Source organism: Branchiostoma belcheri, unplaced genomic scaffold (genome assembly GCF_001625305.1).
Source record: "Branchiostoma belcheri isolate BF01 breed outbred unplaced genomic scaffold, Haploidv18h27 scaffold79, whole genome shotgun sequence".
Taxonomy (NCBI): Eukaryota; Metazoa; Chordata; class Leptocardii; order Amphioxiformes; family Branchiostomatidae; genus Branchiostoma; species Branchiostoma belcheri.
In genome coordinates this window covers 1294406-1315510 of record NW_017804453.1, presented here as the reverse complement: position 1 = coordinate 1315510, position 21105 = coordinate 1294406, and the positions used below count along the sequence as shown (strand labels likewise).

Genomic DNA, 21105 nt, shown 5'->3' with positions numbered 1-21105 from the left:
TTAAACAAATCTTACCTGTGAAGACCCCCTAGGCCGCGGATCGATAGCACAGTGACCACATGGTTTCACGGTATAACGGGGGCCAACTTGAATATTGCTCACGCTTGAGCATGCGTGCGGCAAAGCCTGTTCACCTTTAGGTATCGTGGTGCGTAACAACCTTGACAAAGTTTTGCATATCATCAACTCTATGGATTTATTTTGATTACCGTTATCATATATCAGTGCGGCCGCACCCCACCTACAGCAAGTAACGGTCGCTCCCTTTCCTTCCGCCACCAAGGCAGTTTGGCATCGCCGGGTGTGCGGAAAAGTGTTTCTCAGCCCGGGGGAGCATCGCAGGCGGCCGGTACATGCCAGTGCGTAGGCATCCATTGGAAGACACCGTCCACGGTCCCCTTACTGTGCGTCACTGACAGCACACTCGAGCACACTACGTCCCAGCAGGTTGTACCCTAGCCGCACGCCGGGGAAAGTTTCCCCCGCACCAGGTGAGTCTATAAACATCGCCTCTAATCTTTCCGCCCCATTTTGCTCCAATTTGGGGCGGTTTGCTCGTTGTGCGTGTGACAAGATTGAAATGTCATTGAATGTCCCGGCTCCCATCAATTTGATGCCAGGTGTGTCTGTACTTCAGCGCGCCATGAAGGGGACTGGGTAGCCGTCAGTCTGCCCAAAACTCGCGATTATCGCTAGCTAGGACTCCAACACCGAGACGGATAGCTTGGGTTCTCCAGTTTTCATTCCATCCGTTCTTTAATTTCCTCTAAAGTGGAGACTGGACGGGCATGTTATAGATAAGGAGTGTGGGGAAGCTACAATACATGGACATGCATACTTGTACTCTTCGGCGTCAAGCACGGAACTGAGGACAGAAATATGATACCCTCTATCATAGAATACACGTACTAGTATGCACTTTCCAAGCAGAGGTTAGGCTTTTGGGGGGGGGCGCTTTGTTGGGCTTTCTAATTTGGGCTTTCTAATTTTCTCCTCTACCCTAAAAGCTAACTTGGGTTTTCTAATTTTCTCCACTACCCTAAAAGCTAGAAAAGCTGACAAAATAGAAATCCCTTAAAAAGCCTTAAAAAAGCAACGTTCAAAATAAGCGTAACCTTTGCGTGGAGAGTACAATATGTAAGCTAGCCGTGTACGACGTAACTTTCTCAACGACAAAAACACATCCTACATATATTGGCTATACAGTCGGCTGTGCACAACATTACGTTAAAACGCCGATACGTGTAGTTTCCACTCCAGTAAGTCTAGCCGCTGATTGTTTTACCGGGAGGTGCTTATTGGAGTAGAAGGCGCAGGGCTGTTACACGTTAAATCGGCTTATGTTACACCACAGGCTCGCTATAGTGTACGTCGCCGTTGATAATTCATTGATGCAGGCTTTGAAAACAGTAAGCACGATCTCCGCAGGCTTTCCGACATCTACAAAATCCTACATTTCTACTAAAATCACAAAACCCACGTATCATTAAAAACGTAGGACTATGTATTCAGTAGCCACTGCCTCCAAGTTATTTCCTCCTATATCTTATAGTAAATGACAGTTATACTTATTGCCCTGTGGTCTATTCCAGTTAGCCTTTTGGTTCATCACTTTGCAAAAATGATTATCAGTTATGCGAATTATTAGTTATGGATATAAATCATGAAAGCTGAGATTTTCATTTTCTATTTGATTTCACATTTTACAAAAAAAAAAATGATGTTGTTTTGTTTACTATTGAGTCTGATACTGTAGTTAAGTTCAACATTGATGTTATGTATTGTTATCCGTGCCGGCTGTTGTTTGGCTTGTTGTGAATTTTGTGTGCAACAAACCATAGAGGACCTGCCAGAGATGGTACATACTGGTTAGCTGCACACTATAGAGCTTTGAACATCATCAGCACGCCGCGGAGATTGGCTGGTATAATCGTTACCGATCAAAGTGATCATTAAAGGACCTAGACCTAACTGCCTGGGATACATGTACATACAGCTATTGCGATAATGTTCACTAATACGTTATTATCATCTTTTTATTTGGAAACCGAGTCAGGTTGTCGATCTGCAGGATTTGTAGTTGCTGTTCGTTCGGAACTGTAAATGGATAATACTAGCAAAAATGCACGATTGTGACCAAGAATTACGAGGACGCCGTGTGTCAAATTTACACATGAACAGTAATCTTATCAAGGTCTGTAGTAGCTATCGACATGAAGAATACACAAAATCATATATGTAGTACCTAGGAAAACCGCCAGGGGTTCATAGACTTATGTTTTTGTCACAACTTACCTCCAAACCAAATATGAAACCAATCCATCCAGTCGTTCTTGTGTTATCTTGATGACTAAGACTAGTATAGACAGCTAGACAAACACTGCCCAAAATATATCCTCCATTTTTCATGGAGGTGATAATAATTGTTATCATACTGTAATGCTCCCGTGCACCGGTGATACAGTCCTTTTTTCTCCCCGGCGTCAGGATGACAGCCCTGATACCATCCTGGCGTCAGCGCGTTCACCACCAAGCCCTGGTCATCGTTAAACCATAAAAGATGCATAATCAGAGTCATCACGGCGTAATGGTGTCCAGTGTGGAGCGTATATTGAGCAGCTGCATGCCCAGGCACTGATTATTGTCGTTTTATTGAACCACGGCGGGTTGGTATTGACAAGATGACGAATCCTGTGTGCCTCCAGGGCGCGGGAAAGTCTGCCGACTAATTTACTGGTAATTCGATTGACCACGGAAGTGGCAGAGTCCGGGGCAATGCTCTGACTTAGGGATGTGTTTCAGATGAAAGCGGTAGGCGGTGTTAACGGCATTATTTACTTGGGCCGTTTGGTGTATCCTACTTCATGTCAAGGTATATAGTGAATGCCCATGTGTTGTATTAAAAGATACCCTGATTTAACTACATATCCTCAAAACACAAAATTGAAATAGCATTAATAGTATAAACACTTCATGTCATATCAGGACGTGTGCGTTCGTCATCATAGACTTCTAACACACCGATCCCGCTGCGACCGCTGAGTGACTAGTGACCGACCAACATTTGACGGTCACTCAACAAATTCCATAGATGAAGAATACATTTTTTTTTGTCTTGTTACCTTCTATATCACACTTTTATATCGTACATAATGTCCCATTATCAAACTAAGGACCGAACTTTGGTCGCTCAACGGTCGCTCAGCGATCGCCTGGTGGACAGGGTGACCTGATAGAGTCCTGATATACATGACCTTGTGCAGTAGTGAAAAATAAAGTTTGTTGTTGCGCGGTTGATGTGGAAAGTTCATGTACTTTGTCAGCAGCGGTCGCTGACACTTCCTGTGGCGGCCACAGCGCTAACACAGATGGCGGGAAGTCTTGTGTGGTGTTTGGCACGTACCCAATAGATAGAATACGACGCCACAATAAAACTCACATTTTCAGCATCGCTTAAGCTAAGCCAACGAGGTGTGTCCATATAGACGCTGGCTTCAGACCCGCTATAAAAAGGACCAACAAAAAACCATCAGCTGCTAAAGCCATTGTGGGGTAATGCAGGCTCCATACTGTTTTCAATCTCGGTGAAACACGCTGTAGTTATTTCCTGCGATTTGTATCATCTTCAAACGCTTTCTACTCTGTGCCAATGGGTGGTCTAAATGAAGTTTAGGTGATCTCAAAACGGCTTTGTCGACCAAGTCAGTCCGAAAACTTGAAGGCTACAGCATTTTTTTTCTTTTGTCTCCTGTGTTTGACCAAAAGAGATGGAAACTTGTTTGCATTGATAGTCGAGGGTATGGACTACACAACACTCTGTAGAACCCTTGCCGATAGGAACTTCCGTACAACAGTATCCTTTGTGATGAATAAAGAGAAAGCCCAGTAAGACTCATTAAAACAATTAACTTGTAAAAACTGTAAATATGAGATCTTTAAAACATCTCTAAATACACACAAGTCGCCATGCGAGATACGTATAACGCGCTGCCTGTAATGGTCTGATGTAGTATTTAAGAGTGTTTGTTAGTTTCAATATCATTACAACTTTCCTGTTAAAATATTCGATGATTTTTATCGGCAGAAACATTATTCAGAATATGACATTTTAACAACGTTGTCACATTGTCACGTTCCGAGCTAGGACGTGAAGGTAATACCCATTTGCGCAAAACGTTATCACTAAATTCAGGTGATTAGAGCGATATTAAGATGGTACTTATACATTATTAGAGCTGACTCTGCATATATACGCTTGGCGATGGGTGTGAAAATTATACTTATTACTATGACCACATGGGACGTATTAGCTATAGGCTGCCTCTTCCTTTAGGATCACGGTTACCAGACTATTTGCATTTGTTAGCGTGAACGTTAACGGTTGGCTTTTTTGCTTTTGTTGAACATTTATACTTATGTTTGTATTACAACTGAATTTCATTTGTGATTATTATCAATTCAAAGGAGGAGGGCTTACATGTAGGATAAGGGCTAGGATTTGAATGTTGTTCAATGTACGGACGGTCACTTACTTCCTTCCAAACTCTCATTGCGCTATCAAGCTGTGTCATATTAAAATTTTGTTTACACAATGCTGTACATAGAATGTTGTCCCATTGTAAAATGATAAAGTGTTGATATGGTGTTTCATGTGCGTTCTTTCTTGTACTTCACACCGGCGGTGCGTGACAGATAGTCCACGGGCGACCTTTTAGCTCACGCCGTACATCACTAATAAATTGCCCTGGGATTATTAAATTTCAGCTTACCGGAGCGCCACAGCTTGTTTGCACAAGTAATATGTCAGGACTTATGGAAAGTAAAGTTGCCGTGATTTGTGGTTAAAGAAACATTAGAGAAAGTTATTTAGAAGTCTTTGCGCGACTTCCATCTTCCATTGTAATGACCAGGACGTCCTGTAGGCAGGTAGCGGTGATGGTTACGTAGCCGTGAATACGAACAAGAGGCAGGGGGACGTGGCTGTGAATATCACCTACGCACGGAGCGTGACCAATAATGTAATTACACGGGAATCTCCGGAATAATTCTTCATAACGCAGACCTTTGCGGGGCTGTACGGAGCAGTCGAGACATTTGGTATTCATCAGCTGCTGCTGCTACTCAAGTACATACCCAGAGGCCGGGCGTACTTTGCTAGATCTTCACTAACTCCGTAGGCGGCTCACAGAAGAAAAGCACATTATAGGCTCCAAAAAGCCACAAGGAGGATAAATCCTCAGTTGCTGCTTGTTATTTGGTTAGTTTTTCCCCCCGGGTCAAAGTACGAATTTTCCCGCTTCTTCTTCGAAAAATTTCTTTTCAAGATCGTTGTCGTACATCTTCACTTCATGGACTTTATTTTATATCCTCTCTCTCCCTTTCTGTATTGTTGTAGCAATTTTGAAAGGTGTCTTATTTCATATTTTTATTTTGAAATTGCAATACAAAGCAACAAAATGTAAAGCTATATGACCCGTTCGACACTATTCTAGAAGTTTTCTTCAAACAGCTCATTCTTATTATCTATCGAACTATCTCAAAGTCCCAACACCGTTAAGTCCCAATGATTATTGTGGTTTAGGCAAAGATCAAAGAATTGCTTACGTTTTCAATGGAATATCGATATCGTTAGACGTTCCCCTAATCTTATAATTATCTAAGCTTAAACGCCACGGTGATAGCTTTCTGTGATCAATACAACAGTGGGAAATTGTGATTGCGTTAGGACCGGAATGTATGAGCAGGTGGACTTTCATCAAGAGCGGAAGTTCCTATAGAGGAAAAGAAAACTTTTCACCAAGACTTTCTCCAGATCTATTCGGGTCACCCTTGAACTAAGCCTACACCACCGATGGATCATTTTGCCAAGTCGTAAAAAGAGGTTTAAACCTACTCCACCTTTAAAAGTATTCTATTTTAATTAATTATAACACGGGGACAAAATACAATAAATAGCCTAATGTCAAATTACACAAAACTAGTATCTAATGCAAAGTAGAGCTAACAATCGGGAAAAACTGTCGTATATCGTGTAATTCAAATCGTTCAAAATCAATTGGATTACATGAATAGATATCCTATATCACAGTATTTATTTTGGCAACGATAGCTATGTGCTGTATTATGCATGAATGAAAGTAGTCTAAACCTATTTCAGCTGCCAAGTCTCTTTCGGCAGCTATATGTATGATAGGTTAGGATCCCGCGAGTACGCGAATGTTTCGCGCTCTTTTTATGGGCAGTGAAAAGACAATACAATCAGGGTTTCACTCCAGATGTCACACGCATTGGACACCGCACATGTTTATATACCCTCATTCTGTGTTTTTGTGTTGGAGCCAATTTCATGCTGTGTGGTTTCATTTGGTTTCATTAGAATTTGCAACGGGGATGATGCAGCTTGCATGATGAGGATGATCTGCTAGTTGGCATGTAATAGGTTTATAAAGGGGTGTTTTTCACCCTGATTTTTCTGGGTGGGGGGAGGAGACTTACTGCATCCAATTGCTCATGGAATTAGGCTGCTGTTGGGAAGTCTTACGCTGTAACCATTGGTGGGTTTGGGAATTTTTAAAAGTTTCCTACAAAGCCAAATGAAATGCAACAAATTTCCAACCTCCGGGAAATATTCTGGGAATTTTTTCCAACCACGTTGACTGTACAGATTGTATACGATACGTAAATGACGTACTCGAAGCAGGAGTAGGACAGGCACTTTGCAGGGTTCTTCGGCTTCCTGAATTCCCTCATATGTAAACCTGTAATTCCTGCTAGCTTCCGGCCAGATTCTAAGAACTTCAAATTCACCTCATTTCTTGTGTCTGGCCTTTTGACCACCTGCCATTCTGCATGTCAATCTTCCCCTACACACGTGCTGTCAACCTACTAAGTCCGGACAAACATACACACAAACCCACAGACACGCCCCAAACAATACTTTCGCAGCGGGAAGTACCAAAAGTACTCGTCAAGCACCTGTCGCGGTGTAGTTTCATTCCCCCGCCGCTGCTGTGGTATGACTGGCAGGCAGCCACGGCGCTGTTTTCTTCATCATTTCCGCGGCACGGATGACAGATTCGCCTCCGTGCCTCCCTTGTCAGGTTTTGTGAGTCATGTACGCCATTTATTCCGGCTGCGGATTAAAACAAGATTACTTTGTCAGCGGCGGCGTTACGAATAAGCGGGGTTGATCCGAGGCGTGCACATTATCACAGAGTAATGATTGCAGCAGACCGGAACCCAGAACACTAACCCTCCGCCAGATTGCTCTGGTGTAATTTTCTGTGAAAACAAGCCGTTCAGAAAGATGGCAACCCCAAAAGGTGCCATTTTATTGTGTTTATGATCCCAGAACCACATGAGCGCCGTACAGAAAATATTAGGTTGATCTGTTGAACCTGTGTGTGCGATTTCGGCAAAGACCGCCCGACCAAAACTCATTATAGCTTCGGCCTTGTTTGCTCATTGACCGTAACCAAGTAAGGACCTCAAACAAAATATCGGCCTTTCTTTATTGATATCCCTGGGAGTTTTGAAGTTAGCCGAGTGCAAGGGTCACTCTCCACTGCGACGCTCAATCTCGGCTGCCGCTGCCTCATAAATGATGAAGACTATTGGATGGACCCCGTATTAATCTTGCGGGCTGACACGTTACTTCCAGTGTGCATGCTCGCACATACGGTACGTTCCCCCTGCCACTCTTTAATACAGTGCTTGGCCGCTCACCTCTACAATCACTCTCTTATTTCCCGCGTGTACCGTACAGGAAATAGGATCGGCCGAAGGTGGGCTACACACATTAGCTCCGCTGAGTACCTGAGAGGAGGCGGAGGTGGGACGGTTTCCTGCTAGCAGCCGCCTACCGACTGTACCTGCGGTATGAGGCGCGTCCAGCTGCCGCGGATGCTGCGGTGCATCTTCGTCCTACTCGCGGTCCTCTCCCAATCCAACGCCGCCAGGAGTGGGGCAGCCTCCGGCAAAGGTAGGTAACTTGTTATAAATCTCTCACCGCCAGCGGAGCTTGATCATAAACTCTCTCCATCATTTCCTTGTTAGCCACTCTTTGTATTAATATTCATAGCTCCTTGCTAAAACTAGTTTGTGTGGAGCAGTGACGAGGGGGCGACAATGATGTATGGTTTAATGCATTAGTTCCTTGTACAGGTCTCATTATCTTTTTAAGCGCTGCAGTAGTAATCGGCGCAGCGAACACCACCTCTGTGATAAATACAAGTTGACATTTGTGTTTGGTAGCTTCATTTCCTTCTTATTTCCCTCTTATCGAATTGCGATTGGGCCCTAAATGTTTAATGCCAGCTAGGTTAACGGGTCAAGTTGGAGCGTATTATCAACTCTCTAGTCGGTTAATTAATTATTTTGGTCAATAAATCGCGGGAAGACCGATACGGGGCTCCCGTGAATTTGACACCACTTGGGGAGAAAACGAGCGGCGACGGGCCATGGGTTTTCACAGGGGCGGCTGCGAGACAATTGGGTTAGGGAAGGTCCGGAATTCCGCGCGTTACGCTTAACGACGAGTCTAACCGATCAGGTCAACAATGTTTAATCTTAACATGGGTATCCTCTATTATGGACTATTGTAGTATTGTTATATATTATGCAGAAAACGGTTTTATTCTTTGAATCGTATATGTCATACCAAACTTTAAATCGTAATAAAATATTTTCTGATATCAAATTTGTTTTAAAAGGCTGGTTTATTTAACCGCTAACTTGTTGACTCTGACAAAACGACTTCGTCAACAAGCACGCCTCAGTGAAAATGCGATGACCCCTATATCTATATCCCCCTCACAGTTCTCCTAATACGATCGCGATACATTCGAAAGCCATTGACTTGTTATTGTGCGGTGACCGTTGATATGAACCCTCCATCAATTTACCTTTCTGTCAAATCTGCACAGCCTGCGTTTTCCCTGCCCTTTCCCGAGCACGGACCCGCCCCTTCCCGGTCGTGACTAGCATGCCGGTTCTCTCCAGATGGAAATGAAAATCACGGAGGCTTAGCACCACTACTTCTGATATTACTTTCTGGTGTGGTCACATTCATTGTAGATCGTCCTACGATTTTCATATGTAACAGTACCGTGTTCAGGCAGACTGTGACAGAACGGCCCCAACCGCCCTACAAGAATCTAATGCAGCCTTTTCGTAATAACGAACAAGACCAGCTGGATTTTTCAGGACACATGCACAACTATCATAAAGTTCTCAGTTTGCGATCGTACGACTTTCGCACGACATATGTGACCGGGCCTGTTATGCAGCAACTCAAGAAACTAGTAAACAGGCTCCAGTCAAATTTGATCTATAAAAAGATTTTTTTGTCGTTAAAAATGTTGTACACCTGAAATGATGTCGTAAAAAGACGTGTCGTATCAACTCGGGATAGCTGGGTTGAGGTTATTGCCCTTCGGAAACGGTAACTTCGAGCAACTTTTACTTCTCCCTGATGTCAAAGTTTCCATTGCCTTCAGAAAATATACAGGTGGACCTAAAAATTACCACTAACACAGTATATCTAACTTGCTTAATTAAATTACATTTAGTGTCTAGCATATTGTTTGATTTGAAGCTTAAGGACTATAAAACAGAAAACTTATTGTAGTTAAGTTGGCAGCAGAATTGTTCATTGGTATTGCAATCAAATTGAGTGCCGATGACGTCACAATGAACGTACGGCCAGTTGGAAACTAGCACCTCATCTCAGTATCAATAGTGCCTATCTATATTGATTTCATTAAATATAGTATATATTACAATATTGCTTTGACGGCTTTTTACAAGAACCCCTTTTCCTGAACTGCAGTGCAGTTTTCCGTAATGGTCGCTACCATTCGTGACGTCATCGGTAGTCATAATTGACTTGGGACATAAACTCGACACGGAAAATGATGTAATGTTCAATAACAGGAAAAGGGTGTACTTTTGTTGCAATTACGTGTTTGTTATAATTTTTGGTTGAATATGATCAAAAAATGTAACTGTATACCTTACAGTTACGCAAGGTATGGGGAAGAGCTATGAAAAGTATATGAAAATGAAGGGAGGATATCATGGACTATTACTTCAGGTACAAAACAACATCAACAGCAATCCTTTTTAGTATCGTTGATTGTCGTTCCAGACACATAAAATTGGTTTAAGCGCCACGACAATGTAGTCTTGCAATGTTACCACAAAAAGCGTTATGTATTCACAAATTATGTACATTATTATAGCATTTTTCTTTTTTTAAACATATCTAACTTCTTTTCCTGAACTCTCATAAACTCCCTGGCTATTGATTTCAGCCACAAACCGTTGCCAAACACCTGTGTAATATCGCGGGGCGTGTCAGGGTTCCCATTAAGACTTGGTAAGAACCTCCGCTTTATGAAGACTTTGATGTCTACATCACCCAGGACCGTTCTGGATAGGCTCAAATTGTCATGTAGTGTCATAGTGTCACAATATCGTGGGAAGTGTGCGACTAGCTTTCAGGAGGGACATGACCCACGTATACTGTAGTTCAGTAGCTTTGGATGCTGTTATTGCTTCGTTTAAAACAGGTAGGCCTTAGTCACACCTTTTTTGTCTCAACTTGTTAAACACAAGCAATACTCTCCCGGGCGGCCGCCCGCTTCGGGACACGATAAGACACGAATGTTGTGGCAAAGGTTGACTTATGACACAATATTCCGCCTCAAAACCAATATCTGGCGGGTTGGAAACAAGCCCTGCCAGGAACCCCCGTGATTGGTGAGCTCTCAGGTGCTTCATATGTAAGAGTAGGGGTTATAAAAACACGCCATATGTCAGAAACGTCAGCTACAAAGCTAGGACGAAACTTCCGTGTCGGTCTTTATGATGAATGCACCCAAGTAAGGTGGAACTGGGTGGTGCTCAGGACACGTCCCTTAGGGCTTACCGTGGGGTCCTCGCCTAACCACTCTTTTTATGGCGCTCATAGGTGTTCCGCCGACCTGTACTCGAACAGAATGCCCGAATGCCTATTTTTGCATCGGGCATATACTATGTACTACTATATTGATGAAAGAAAAACGATCGGAATCGTGTTTTTGTACCTTAGCTTGGGACAACGGTAAATATATTTCCCATAAAACGTAGTCATTTCAATCCTCACGCTAGACTTGCACCCGGACGTTAACGTTATCGTAAGATCAATATCAAACATTTTATTGGTTTTACGGCGGTGGCGTAGCACAGCCGCTAATGTATTTTTCATGCATTTACGTTAATTCGTCGTCATTCATCTCCGTGCAATGATCTACCGTTCCAAGACAGGCTTGTCTTCCGCTTTACATAGATTTAACGTATCATTGCCTCTGTTTACGACGGTTTAATTTTCGTTGTCTCTATGTATGTGTTTTATGGTGTTATATTAACCCTGGTTAAATATCTATTTTCCAAGTAAATGCTATTTTTTTTAACAATGACTAAAATATATTGTCCATCCCTATTAGAATGCATGGGAGAACGTGCAATTCGCGCAATAGTCCAAACGTATACGTTTAGTGAATGGAAAAGCTATAGCTAGGTATCACATTCTCAATCATAATAAAACGTTTGGGGTGTATCTAATCAGTGGAATTAGAAGATGGCAGGACAGGTCCCGTGGGGTTCACTCCTTTATTGTGATCAAACGAATTGGTCTATTTAGCTAGATACTGTCTCGTCGTCGTGATAAAATAATATGGTTATCTTTTCTTTAAAAAATGACATCATTTCTTCAAATTGCAAACATGTTCACTGCTGGCATAGATGTTTTCTTCTAGTTAAATCAGCTGACCATGGAAACGCATTGCTGTACCTGTAAGTTTTTTTAAGTATTGTTTTAGGCGGTACTGGTTTACTGGGCAGTTTGTGTGTACTCGTATCTTGTCCTCAGCAGCGAAGGTTGGAAGTGAGTAGGCGGAGATTGGATTTCAGTTGCTTGACAGGGTTCTGAGTGATACGATGTGCTATAAGGTCACCAGGAATGTGTACTGAGTAATCGTGGTATGAAACGTAAACCATGGTGTTTACACACCATGGTTTCGTCATCTATTAAATATCAATCGTATGAGTAATAATCCATTCTATTGTGTAATCCAATCGGGTAGTTCCCCATGAGCACACAATACATTTGCAATATATTCACAAAAACTCGAAACACACCCGAAAGTCTGAAATCTTTGATGTATTGTTGGTAGAGTAAAAGTATGAACTATTGAGGATGTTAGGTCACAAAAAGAAACATTATATTAGTCTCCTTGGAGCAAGATTGTAAAAAAGTCAGCTAACGTCTTTCTGCCAGGTGAGACATGAATTATTTAGGAAATTGCAAAATAAAACATCAACCAAATATTTCATCAGTCTCCTTGAAGCAGGATCGTAAAAAAGACAGACATCTTTCCTGAGATCTATTGCTAATATCTTTTTACCAGGTGAAATAAGAAATATATAGGAGATTCGAAAAATAACGGTCACATAAGCAAACATTTCATTAGTCTCCTCAGACAAAGCTCGCCCCCCCCCAAAAAAAAACTCAACAGACATCTTTACTGAGATTAATCTATTCTTAACGTCTTTCTACAAGGTGAAATATAAAATATTTGGGAGATTAGAAATTCGGGCAATGATGTTCATCATACAACATTATTACTCTCTTTAGTGCCAAACTGCGTCTGTAAATATCCCCCCTGAGATCTATTTGTTTTAGTTACAGGACAGAAAGCACATGTGGTCCTTCCCACAAGAGGGTCATGATGGAAAGCTTGGCGTTTTATTTGTGTCTTTGTTGTTTGTTCGGTCAGTGGTGTCAGATCTGTTTTTTGAATTTATCATTTTAAAGCCTCCTGTTACTTATGCCATGGAGAGTTACTATATAAACAACTTATGACTTTTCATAGTTCAACCTGTCAATAAACCTTCTTGTTTGCCAAACTCACTTTTCTGAGTTCATCCCATCGGAGTTTGTGATGACATGTATTTTCTTATTTGCCACAAATGGGCCATAGCGACAAATATACATAAAGACACAATTGAAAGATAAATACGCAGTGGAGGAATTAACTAGAGGTAATTAAATACAAATCACAAATTAGTCAATAGATTAAGTCAATAAATGTAATAATAATCGAACATAGATAAAACATAATTAATACAAACAAGGGGTCTGCACAGAAGTTTGCATTCTATGGCCATTTTAGGAACAACATCGGTGGGCCTGTAGACTAATCCAAAAGGCTCCTATGTATTTTCTTTCTTTTGACATAAAATCATATGAATATAATATAATTATAATCCTTTGGTGAGGATAAATGTACAAGGGCAATCCTCATTTGGTCATGAAACCTTTACTATTACATATTGTACAACTTGCTTTTTATCTATTGTTTAAACAGTACGATAGAGAAGCAGTTGAGTCTGTAATATTGGCGCAGTGTTATTTAATTTTGCTCCACCCCTACTGGATGATGAATGGTTGATCCCGGAGATTGATGGATGAGTTGGAGCGGGATTTTCCAGGCGTGCTCCTCTCTTACAAGCCTCATCCAACAACCTGCACGGACAGGTAATGTAGCAGCGGCAGGAGGGATGCTTTCAAAATTAGTCTCCCAGAGCCTTGTTGGTTCCAACGCTATATTATCTGACTGGAACATGCTTTATCATCACTTTACCAACGTAACCTTTCAGAACGGTTGTTGCCGTCGTGCTAATTAGGTACACACTGGACGTCACACGTGCCATATACACGGTATACGTACAGGGGTGTTTTATGTGTATCTATGTGCGTTTTCACGTTCACGGACCTTCTCGTTACCTTCTCGTTCTTTTCTTTTGTTATGCGTGCTTTAATGTTATACGAAAATACCCATTAGAAAGACAGAAATCTGGTTTCATTTGGTGAAATGCCCATTTATATCATAAACATCAACAGCAAATTGTACATTTCAGACCTACCGGATGTGGTCTGTAGAGGGATTGTATATTAATCGAGTACCACACTTAGGCCCGGTTTGCACTGGCGGGGGTAACCACTCCTGGTACACATGTACATGTTCAGCACAGATGGGTCTTAATCTGGGAGGCAAGGAGAGGTCTTATGGGATTCCGCGCTTCAAAGGACCAAAATCGTTACATCGCGGGCTAAAAATGTCATTTTCGTGAATACAGGGTGTCAATGCTTTAAGCCAATGCCCCCTTCTCAATTATAACGTCGCAGTGCAGCCGTAATAAAGTTGTTGCGGCTGTGAGTGGACGCCATTCAGACCGCTGAACGTTTGAAACACCTGATTATGGTTATTAGAAGGGGTTTCAATAAATTATCATTCTTAGGTGTTATAAAAGAAGTGATGTTTCAAATGCCATATCAAGAATGAATGTCTGACAGACATTAGACCAAGAAGACCAATTTAACTGCCACCACTGCCACACATATCAAAACTGTTTTATTTCTTTGGTCCTTTTTATGACGACCAGATATTCGCGTTACTTTTTTTACATCCTTTGTCACGCTTCTAGGACCAAACGAGTTGGTATCGTCGTTGTAGCGAGGCCTTTACAGACTTCGTCACAATAAAAACGCGCTTTTATTTGCAGTCCCATAACGATATTTATGCCCGGTGTGTAATGACACACCTGTACCTCTCCACAATGAGTCCGTTTTGAGTAATCCGTCCCCAGGTATGACCCGCCCAGCCGCTTCTACCTTATTGTCTCGCTGGAAAAATTCTCATTATTGCTGCCGGGACCGTTCGGAAGGGTCAAATTATCTACTAATAGAAGTTTTGCTCGTTCATAAGTTTATGGACGTAACGTATAGAGGCGGTAGTCTGGTATCCTTATGCATCGTGTTCTGTCGTGTGATAACTGTCTATTACTTAACTTTATGATTTGTTTCCGGTATAAATCAATTCCCTTTCGCATTTTATACTTCATCTTCGCTTGGTGTTACAAAATTACATCCGGAAGCTCGAGGGATCATCACATAAGAGTGACGTTCGTTCATAAAAAGATCTATTCATAGCTCTCTGGACTCCTATTGTCCAGGTTGTAAGTGTAAATATTGTCGAGGTTTTGAAAGGATTGGGATGTTCCCTGCAAGATGGAAGCGACATTTTCTCCCATTCAGTCTTCCCGCAAATTACCACCTGTCCGGGCGCAGCGGTAATTTTCTTACCATGATCGTTCTGCGCGGCGTCGGCTCTACCCGGGAAAAAAGGACACATGGGGACCGTTCTGGGCTCATCATGGTCGGAAAGGTTGCTATTGATGGAGGGAGATAACCGTGTGTCAAGTTTCCTGATTGGCTATTGTGCAGTGGGCGTGGCCGGGGGAGGCCAGGCTTGGGTTCTGGTCGTTTCCTCTTACAGTAAAATGGCTATAGCATGTCTCGGGTACTCCAAACCACTACGGCATGATTACTAGTTATATAATCATTAGAAAGGACACACTATAGCCACTACAAGCATCTTAACTCAGTCACAGGTTCGTACTGGAAGCTCCTACATCGTGATCAGCACTAGCAGAGAGAGGGTCACTATAACAATCTAGAGAATTCAGGCTTCTGTAATTTGTGCCTTGTGAGAGTATGGCTATAGAACAGCTGACCTAATTACCCTGATTGTGGCAGCCATCATTGAACCATGTACCAATTAAGAAACACATTAGTGCTGAACAATTAGGTTGAAAGCGTGCGCTGAGCTTCTGTTCTGAACTAGCACCATCATTTTGCTAATGTATAATTTGTATAGATGCCTCACATGTACAGGTGTTCTTAATTACCTCCGTGCATCAGGTTTTTTTTTCGGTGTGTCTGTTTGTTTGTTTACGCGTGTGTCTGCTGCTATTTGGAAACAGTTAAGTGATTTTAAGTGAGGGAAAGGTGGTGGAGGCTAAAATGGTCCATGAAGAAGTGATGCTGGAGTATACACAGAATCAGCGAGAACTCCACAATGATAAATAGAACGACTCTTAATGATTAAAGGAGGTGTCGAATCTTCCAATTTCTTCTTAGATCCTGCTTCCCTGCATTCCGTCATCTTGTGTCAAGGACTTAAAACATCCCTGTTACATTGTATAAACCTTGATATAACAAATCGAGGGTACTCAAAAGATCCCCGTCCAACACCTACAGCATTTTATCTATCAGCACGCTCCAATCCTTTATATTCCCGCGCTGCGTTTACTAGCATTAATATCTCTATGTATCTGATCCTTGCGACGCTTATCTACACGTATCACTTGTACAACCTTTTCTCTAACTTAGCGCATGAGCCTTCTTTGTTCAATACAGCTGACAACTTGATTCTTCCTGATGAATCTCAAACTTTAAGTTGATATCCGGACAGTCCTATATCCTTCATCCGTCCTTCAGCACACAGGTTTTTACTTTCCATCCGGACATCTGTCTAGATATGTTCAGGACACCTCACCTCCACACCCGTATCTCTCCAACTGTTGGACGGTTGGGCTGTCTGCAGTGCTACGATAAGCGTTGTCTTAAATCTTGCTGAGCGATGATATAAATTATAGTGACAATATAAATTGTTTGCCCTTAAGAGCCTTGTTATCGCAGCGTAGAGCTGAGAAAATAAAATCATTAACAGAAGGCCAATGTTGTAGGCGTGGGGCGTTGAACGCGTCCGTTGGAAAATCCAGCACGTGCCGGCTGGACGTAAGTGGGCGGTATGTGGAGGAATTCATGAAGTGGTGTGAAGGTCGATTAAATTACATAATGCAATCTCCTTCACAGTTCCAGTACATTCATGAAAACATTACACTCTTCCCGAAAGTCTACGAGCTTAAAGTTCACGAAAACCCAAAATACTTCCTGGGTTTCTGAAATCGGCTATTTCTTGTTTCACAAGTCTCCATGTGTGTGGGATGCGGGTCACGAAATTCACACCCTCCCCTCAGCAATCGCTACGAAATTGTCTTGCAAAACAGTTTACTTTATCCCTAACGTCGGTTTGCCCAGAAGTTGCGCCGTGTGGGTAATTCCGACGCTATCGCACCTAGTAATTACTCACGCAAGAAAGATGGAGCGGGGTTTCATCAAGTGCGCACGGTTCGTTCGATTGTGTGCGAGGTACAGACAATCGTTCGCTGGTTTCATCACTTCTCGCGTCAGTTTCATTTTCCCACCTGACCCTGGGCGGCGGAAAGAGCAGCTTTTCATCAACACCGGCAGAACCAAGGTCGATAGAAATCTAGGAAACGTTTGCCGATCTTTTTATCGCCATGATTGTTGTCGGAACGACCGAAGCGGCAACTCCACCACGATTATATGAACTTTGCAAACTGCAAAAACTCGAATGTGGAAAGTTTTAATGTTTTCAATCTACCCATAACCTACACAAAATCGTAAAACAGAGGGCAGTTGGATGTGTATTGCCTGTGTGCTTTAGAGGAAAATGCTTCTACATAACGCTGTTAGGCAAGAAGTCGTTTTTCCGGTCGGAAAGTTTATTGTAGACATCTATATCATTGCAGCAGGTAATATACAGATCATTATTTCCTAGTAGTAAGAGATACCAGAGCATTTATGGGATGTAGGACCTGTGGTGTGATTTCCGCTGCGAAGCATGCTGAATTGATTTTATATACCGGGATATCATCTTCTGCTTTCCGCAGATCGTCAGCACCATGGTTATCCTGCTGGACCATAGATACCTCAAGGTTATCTCTCGCACACAGGCTTTAAGATAGTTAGACTACAATCATGCCAACGTCCACATTGTGACGGTGATACTTCAACTTCCTCCTTCTTTTTCTTTGCGTGCTAAAGAGACAGTTGATGTTAGTTAGGTTATTACGGTAGAAGATTCTGACTATGTCGGCTGTTTGTGTATGTATAATGTCAGGGGAAAACGCCCCGAGACATTCAGAATTCTAGGAAGTATGCAATACTCGGCGTCCTGAATTCGCCCTTGTTGACCACTAATTCCTGCAGCTGTACATATTGGCTCCCGGCCAGATTCAGCACGTTTAGCACGCAAATTTCTTGTGTCTGACCCTTTGACGTCCTGTCATTCTATCTGTCAATCTTCATCCACGTGCTATCAACCTATTCTGTCTGGACAGACAGATAGACAGACAGACGCACAGCTAAGCCACCTAAAACTATACTTCTGTACCTGGAAGTAAAACTAGGTTAAACAGCTTTTATGAAATTTTTGTCAATAATTAACGAACGTTAACCATTTTAGAGGACGTCTTTAGCATTGTACCTCTTGGTTTGTGGCTGCAGCACTGTGGAACTATACTCTGACTTCACTGTGTGTTTTGAAGTTCGGTCCTTCGGGTGGACAAAATCAATACTTTCTGGGCAAACGTTCTCCTAGATATGCAGATTTCCCTGCGCGGAGCGACAATAGACTCCTCACGTCAATCCGTGGGTGTGTATACGTAATGATCGCCCTGGTGATGGGATTCAACTTGGGCTCGGAACAGATGATGAATCTCAATTGCGCCTAGCAGCAGTAACTCCGCAGAGTCCACTCCACTCTCCACTCTTCTCTCCGCGGAAGATTCATGTTATTTTCTCTTCCCTTTGATTCCTGGAAATGTTGCTATCTTGATCGTTTATCTGTAGTTGGAAGTGATTATATGTTAGATTACTGTTCTATTGAGGGTGTGACTTTCCCTCCAATTGCGGCACTTTATTTTCTCCTCTACCATTTTGGCATCAGGCCCGGCCGGCGCCTGCGATGTTGTCGCCAGTAATGCTCTGAATTCTTAAAGTTGACACACGCGCGTCTGAGCGCAAACTCCGGAGAAGTTCATGGCAAAGCAGCATCAGGGAAATGACATCCCATACGAGGTGTTTATGTGACGAATGATTCGGCAGGTAAAATATAAGTATCAGACTGTGATAGCAACGGTAGGACGTTAGTACGCATAACGGAGGCATCATTGATAGGGTACCTCTCCAAACACTGCAATCTCTAGTTTCCTGTCCTGTTATCTACTACTAAATAACGTATCCATCTCAGCGTTGACATTTCATCGAAGAGACCACAGGAAAGCCTACCAACATCAAACACTGTACAAAAGGTATCATCAGTTTCCTCCGCGTTCGTAATCTGTTTTTCTCAAAACGTGATACCAACAAATTACACGGCAATCCAATCCGCAGTCCATCGTGCAGTTTTTCATTCCACCGTTATGATATAGCCGCTGGCACTCTAATCCTGTTTGCTTTTCAATACATCTGATTGCGTTTATTGAGCGGCCGGAGCACAACCTATGGTTACTAGATTTGACGCTTTCTTCTTCATGGGTATACCAGCGGATCAAGGGGTCAGTCTCCACCGGCTAAATCACAAAGTACATCATTTGTAACCAAGTCTTTTATTACATGGAATATATTGCATTTCTTACGCTACTGGCTGTTTCTCTTCATAGATCCCTCGCACAACGCTTTGTTTTATAACATTTTTTACTCTTAAGCTTTAAAAATGGCTGGCTTTTATATGCGACTCAACGTGTATGATTCAACTATTATTCATTTATCACTCTTTTTATCATAACAAAAAGATTGCAGACTCTGTAATCATCTTATGCCAGCTCTCTTTGAAGTTGCCAAAGTGCAACTTTGTATCTTAATGCAGAAGCATGTAAATTTCTACGTTGTTCCATATGTTTGTGCCAAATGAAGAAACCGTTAACATTGACGGAGATATAGACATTATATCGGGCTGAATGACATGGGTACAAACAAAGCGCTATCTCCCGCTTGTCACATCCGATGAGACGTGACATCTTTGTGCTTGGATGGGGAGAAATGTTGTCATGTATGCAGGCCAGATGTTCCCATAGATCCGTGGATCGATGACTTCGACTTAGGGAGGAACCTTACATGAAACACGTTATTACTATACTACCTAATACCCTATTCTGTATGACTGACTACAGTGCTTTAGAACAAGATCAAGTCTCTCGATTATACGTTTTGTTGTCTTCAGTGTGGATATCCTACGATAGCTCATTGATATTTCCGCCGCTTCATAGTTGTATCTGTATGTATAAGAGTGCATTACAATTACCGTTATAAGTTTACCGGCCAAGCAAAATCCAACTGTAACTTTCATCCCATAACTTTCTGAATAGGACACGGATCTTTTAACTTAAAAATAACATATCTAATCTGTTTTTGTGTTCATCACCCAGTGGTGTTAAAAATCATTGTGTCCACGGCAGAATGGAGGAACAAATAGTCTACACCGAAAAGCAAATATTATGGCCGTCTTTGAAGACAGTTGAAAAGGCCCGCAAATGTCCCTCGAGGCGTAATGTAGAAATTTAAGTTGGTAAGATCAATAAAGGTAAAAAAGGACGTTGTACTGGGTTGGAAAAATGAAATTATTCTCTAAGTAATATGAAATATGAGAAGGAACTTCGGTTGTACGCAAGTAATAATATATCGAGGAGAAACAGGGATTTCTATAAGTAATATCAATACCTTACGTGAACGATGCATGATATGGATATAGCGCTTACCAGGTAACTAGCCCTATTCCACTGGAGGGCGAACGCTGAGAGACCGTACAGCAAAATAAAATTGGATTTAGTAACCCTTGATTTTATAATTAGAATATGATGCACGGTGTATGTATGATTTGAAAGACCAAAGCACACAGAAAGTAAACAATATATATATATTTCTTTATCTATGACATCATTTCAACGATGTGTCAAGTCTCTGGTCGCTGAGCGGTCGCGGCCTCCAGTGCAGGGCGTGTAACTGATGTCTGTATCATGAGAACCATGGAACGTGGCTGTGATAGTCTCCTTACTCCATCAGATCTGATCAGGTAGATCTGAGATGTTATCTCACCATATGATTTGTTACTGCATGGTCGAACTGAGGGTAATCCTGCCATGTGTTACCGCCAGACTGCTGCCTCTGGCGGTACTTTGTGACGGCTGGAGTCTGGGTAAGCATGAGATGTGTGCGGGCTTAGCCGGGGGGAGTAGAGACTGTTCAGTCCTATATAGTGCAATATGTTCTGTGTCAGGAATCACAATCTAGCCAACTTTATGATGAGGCTCCTTCCACACCTCCTATCCGTCCTTAGCAGGCTTAATGAGTTG

General features: G+C 42.3%; 1 protein-coding gene across 2 annotated transcripts in view; it reads left to right on the top strand.

Moving 5' to 3' along the window:
• Positions 1–295: 295 nt before the first annotated feature.
• The window catches only part of LOC109485957 (low-density lipoprotein receptor-related protein 6-like), a 49269-nt gene continuing 28459 nt past the window's right edge, over positions 296–21105 (top strand). For both annotated transcript variants that reach the window (XM_019789662.1, XM_019789661.1), the window contains exons 1-2: positions 296–491; positions 7766–7981. In XM_019789662.1, the coding sequence (XP_019645221.1) occupies positions 7879–7981 (103 nt within the window). In that variant the 5' untranslated portion in view covers positions 296–491; positions 7766–7878. The remainder of the gene's footprint in view (positions 492–7765; positions 7982–21105) is intronic.